Below are 4,378 nucleotides of genomic sequence, written 5' to 3'. Positions count from 1 at the left end.
TGTGGCGGGACCATCAAGATTTTAGAGAAAAGATGTCACCATTGGAGGTTGAATTAGAGGATGAGCGAGATCTTAGCGTACCCATTAAAGTTAATAGAGAAATGCCACCATTGGAGGTTGAATTAGAGGAGAATGATGATACACAATTTCAAGAGTTTTTCACTCGCTACAGATAAATAAGAGATAGAGATGCACATATCGGGCTTCGAAATGCATTGATCGATCATTTGTGGGAGAGATATTCTAATTCGGATGTGTAATTGTATTTTTTATTTTATTTTATTTTATGTTATTTGTTTTGTATTGTATTTTTGTTTTAAGAAATATTAAGCTTAGTTTGTTTTAATTTGTATTTTGAATTATTTTATGGAGTAATATTTTATTATTAAATAATAAATAAGTGGTATAATTGAAAGATATTAAATAAACATAATGTATGAAAATAAATAAGAGAAAGTTAAATATAAAATTAATTTTCAATTTTGTGTAAAAAAATAAAATTCCGAGTGTTTGATGTGATATATATTTTGTGAAATAGAGTAAAAATAGTGTAATTCGGATCGAGAGTGGGTCTCAGTCAATTTATATAACCCGCAAAGAAAGGCCGTACACATAGCCCGGAGCGGAGTGTCATTTTTCACTTTGGCAACCGTCACATCATCAGCTTTCAAACTGCCATCATATCACACAGCCTACTCTTTCTTTCTCTACCACTATGCTATGCATTAAAATCTTTAGACGACAAATAATATGAAATGCCAGTCTTTAAAGTTTCATTCAAATATTATAATCATTTATAAATAATTTCAAATATTTAAGCATTATTTTAACGTAATTAAGTTATATTTTAAGTGTATATGTATTAGATTAGATATATAATTAGTAGATAATTAAATTAAATCAATTAAACTAAAAGGATATTCTTAAAATATATTATTTGATGTAAAGTATAGTGTAGTATGTAGTATCATAGGTACAAAACAAATACTTGGTCTAAAAATTACAAAATTATACCATACTTGATGTAAAAATCACACCAAAGTGTTAACATAGAACATGCTCTTACAACATATACAATCATGCTCTATTATCAATTAATTGTTAGCATACTAATCAAAATTGACATACAAGAATGGGAAAAGCAAACACTAATTTTATAAGCCAAAGAGCTGTGAGACAATTTTTCAACTATGTTTTGAGGTTAGAGAAGTATGATTTATACCTCTGTGCTAATCCAAACATGCCTAGAGTCCCTCCAGTGTGAAGCATAACCACATTTGTGTCGTTCTCGGCGAGTCTCGCTGCTGTTTCCCATGCAGAGAGCGTGTAGACCGGATCTACTAGAACACCCGTTCCTCGTGCGATTTCTTGGCACGCCTCAATTTCCCCTTCCAAAATGTTGCCAAACCTGTGAAACAGACACACCATGAAATGAGTGATGATTGTTACAGCTTTGGAATCAGAATTGTGAATTTTCATATTCTAAGCACCCCCGACCCCAAACGAGGAAGATGGGTTTGAGTCACCACTGAAATAGGAAAAAGAAAAAGGGACTCCTTTGTATCAGGACTACTCCGAATATTCAACTAATTGTCCAGTAATTAATACAATTACCCCGACCCTAATTTCTTATCATAAAAACAACCCGCGTACGCATAGAAAAAGGTCAAAACTGCTCGACCAACATTACTCGTCCCAAAGCTTGGACTACGACAGTTTTTACCCGATTTAAACTAAAAATGAAACAAGTTGGAAACAGACATCTAATTTATCAAATTTTGCCAAACAAAACAGTTTTCTTCTTCTTGTATTTGACATTCAAAGACGTTCGTTGATGTTTCAGTTCGGTTACATGAGAAAAAAGAACTCACTTTCGTGGGCGTCGGCGTTCTACCCAGTTCACAATGCCATCACCAATGTCACTCGATTGATCGTTAACCGAAGGAAAACCAAAATGCCGTTTGAAATCAGAGATCAAGCGTTTCTCGTGTTGTCGATACCCGTCCACCGTATCTGCTAGCATAACTGCAATTATATCCCATGGGAGCCTGCAAAAAGGGACCAAAAAAAACCCTATGAATTTCATATAAATTACAGCCACGTATCAATGACAAATGGGATTTCAGTTAACATAACCCAAACTTTTTGGTTAACAGTTAACCTTATCTTGTTTTTATTTATCTATTTATTGACTATTATAGAAGGGAGAAAAGGCTAAAATGTCTAAGGTAAAAAAAACAAAAATCGGCTAAAAAGCCGGTTAATCCCGCCTTACCTTTTTTCAAATGGTTAAATTAACCACTCAGTTAAAAAGAGGGATTGATTTTCCCCTATCTAATCGTTGCAGATTAGGATCGAAGTCTTCGGCTATGCGATTACCTAATTAAGACAAAAAAACATACCCTAAACACAAGGCACCGAGTCCTAACCCAACTGCCGTGGTTCCGGTACCAGTATCTACAATAAGTTTCAGTCTCTTGTGTTTTCCGAACAAGTGATCCTCTGATAAGTACTGCACTAGACGAATCACACCTACCAAGAGAAAAAAACATAGTAAGTTTAGGCCAACAAAAAAAAAAACCTACGAAGCATTGAATTTTCCGAGTTACCTAGCAATGCTACAACGTCTCCAGCGCCTTCGTTGACAATGACAACCTTTCTCGAGCGATTTTCTGTTCCGATCGAGCCGAGACGGTTTCGGGATCGAGACTCCTCCAGAATGTCATCAAACCACAATACTTCACCGGTATCGCCCGCCACGGAATCGGCATAGCTCTTCAGCATTTTTGCCCTGTCGGCGTAGACGGATCTGGGGGCGTAACTGACATTTCCATACATCATCGAAACGAGGTTGTATCCCGTTGGGATATCGGGTTGTTCGCCCCGTAGAATCAGGTGCGACTTTATTCCTCTCTCCGCACAAGACACGGCTATAACAGCAAAAAAAGAAAGGAAAAGAAAAGACATTTGCATCATAAAGACTATATAGACATTAAAGAAAAAGGCTTTAGCTAATTGAAGCCATGGATTACCAACCGATAGCTGCGGTGTGAGCACTTTGACATCCTCCACATGTAACCTAAAATCGCGCTAATATTTTTAATTACGAACAAAACAAGATATGGTTCCAATCGGGTCTATTTTGAGGTAATATGATAATAATGCTGATCTCACTTTGATCGAATTCAGATCCGGTTAACCCTACTACGAATGAGAAAAAACCCACCACGTCGGTGACGGAGTGATCTTCGAGGAGAGGAAGCAGAGCATCGAGCTTCCTCGATTTGTTGCCGTTCACCAAAGGATGCAACAAATCGTCGCGGACGATGAAGAACGATGATTCTCGGCCGCTCTCTATCGCCGTCTCGGGATCAAAACGCGGAAACTTGTTGTTCGACGTGGAAAAGTGATCGTGGGAGGACGATTCGCCTCCATGGATTGCTTTCCTTGGCTTGAGAACTATCTGCTCGATTTTCGAATCTGGCCTCGGAAGCGTCCATCTTCGATCCAGCAACTCGGCTGCGAATTCTTCGCCTCGCAGTTTGAGTTTTGGAATCGCCTGAAACGAAAAATGAGTCCATTGATTGAGCAAACATTTCTTCAACTCCCCTAAAGAACCCTTATCTTCTTTTCTCCTTTTCACACACACACAGAACTTGAAATGTTTCACAAACTCAAATTTGCAACTTAACATGACGATAAGAGCAAAAGAATTAGAGACGCATAGAATTTGGCATTTAAGACGTAAACATCGGCACTCTAGCAATGTTCATTTCATCCATAAAAGCGCTCACGATGAAACCTAAGTTTTTTTTTTTTTTTTTTGTGTTTTTTGTGTTTTTTTCGCCAAATTTAAAATTAAAATTACAGTTGATTTCTGTGTATAATCATCAAGCCAAAAATGTAAATACAATGAATAATGAATTGAAATAAATAAAAGACCTGGGAGCTATACGGTAGTTCGGAAGGATTAAACGACCGTTGTGTAGCAGAGATTGCCATTTTCGCTGAGTTTAAGCTTTGAAGCTTCATTAACGACGAGTCGTAAAGATCATCAGGAGAAAACAATGCTACAAAGGGGCTGTTTTCACATACAGCATGGAGTAGATTTATTTATTTATTCAAAATAATACCATAATAAACCGAAAACGGTGCATTTTGTTTAAGTTTGACCAGAATTTCAGTACTATTAAGAAAAGAAATACTTTGATTCAATTGAAACCAAAATTTTGGTAAAGTCGAAATGCGTTTAAGTCTGCTCATTAGAATTAAACAAGATTTTAAAAAAATATATATTTAAAGTAATTAAGAGTTTAAGATTATGCAAAGAGTGTTCTTATTATATATAAATTCTCTACAAATACTTAACTGAAATGTA

General features: G+C 36.2%; 1 protein-coding gene across 2 annotated transcripts; it reads right to left on the bottom strand.

The window, feature by feature from the left end:
- Positions 1 to 985: 985 nt before the first annotated feature.
- On the bottom strand, positions 986 to 4,068 carry LOC149403176 (Pyridoxal-5'-phosphate-dependent enzyme family protein). 2 transcript variants are annotated; one of them, XM_089608793.1, is made up of 7 exons: positions 3,943 to 4,068; positions 3,227 to 3,559; positions 3,037 to 3,079; positions 2,610 to 2,930; positions 2,403 to 2,532; positions 1,872 to 2,048; positions 986 to 1,408 (listed from the first exon to the last, which is right to left on the bottom strand). In XM_089608793.1, exons 1-7 carry the CDS (start codon positions 4,030 to 4,032, stop codon positions 1,189 to 1,191), a joined length of 1,314 nt encoding a protein of 437 aa, XP_089464919.1. In that variant the 5' UTR covers positions 4,033 to 4,068; the 3' UTR covers positions 986 to 1,188. The 2 variants fall into 2 exon arrangements, with proteins under 2 accessions (XP_089464919.1, XP_089464920.1); XM_089608794.1 differs by lacking the exon at positions 3,943 to 4,068 and having other exon boundaries at positions 3,227 to 3,804.
- Between the last annotated feature and the right edge of the window lie 310 nt (positions 4,069 to 4,378).

The sequence above is a fragment of the Urtica dioica genome, chromosome 3 (genome assembly GCF_054948205.1).
Source record: "Urtica dioica subsp. dioica isolate 48M chromosome 3, U.dioica_male_clone48M_v1_H2, whole genome shotgun sequence".
NCBI classification, from domain to species: Eukaryota; Viridiplantae; Streptophyta; class Magnoliopsida; order Rosales; family Urticaceae; genus Urtica; species Urtica dioica.
Note: the sequence above shows the minus strand (reverse complement) of the source record. Positions and strands in the feature narration are given on the sequence as shown.

Bases quoted from the DNA above. Each gene is read 5' to 3' on its own strand.
- LOC149403176 (XM_089608794.1), bottom strand. From the start codon at position 3,694: ATGTTAAGTTGCAAATTTGAGTTTGTGAAACATTTCAAGTTCTGTGTG. The intron at 2,533-2,609 runs GTAACTCGGAAA...TTCTCTTGGTAG, and splicing joins AGACGTTGTAGCATTGCTAG to GTGTGATTCGTCTAGTGCAG. The intron at 1,409-1,871 runs GTGAGTTCTTTT...TCTGTTTCACAG, and splicing joins GAACGCCGACGCCCACGAAA to GTTTGGCAACATTTTGGAAG.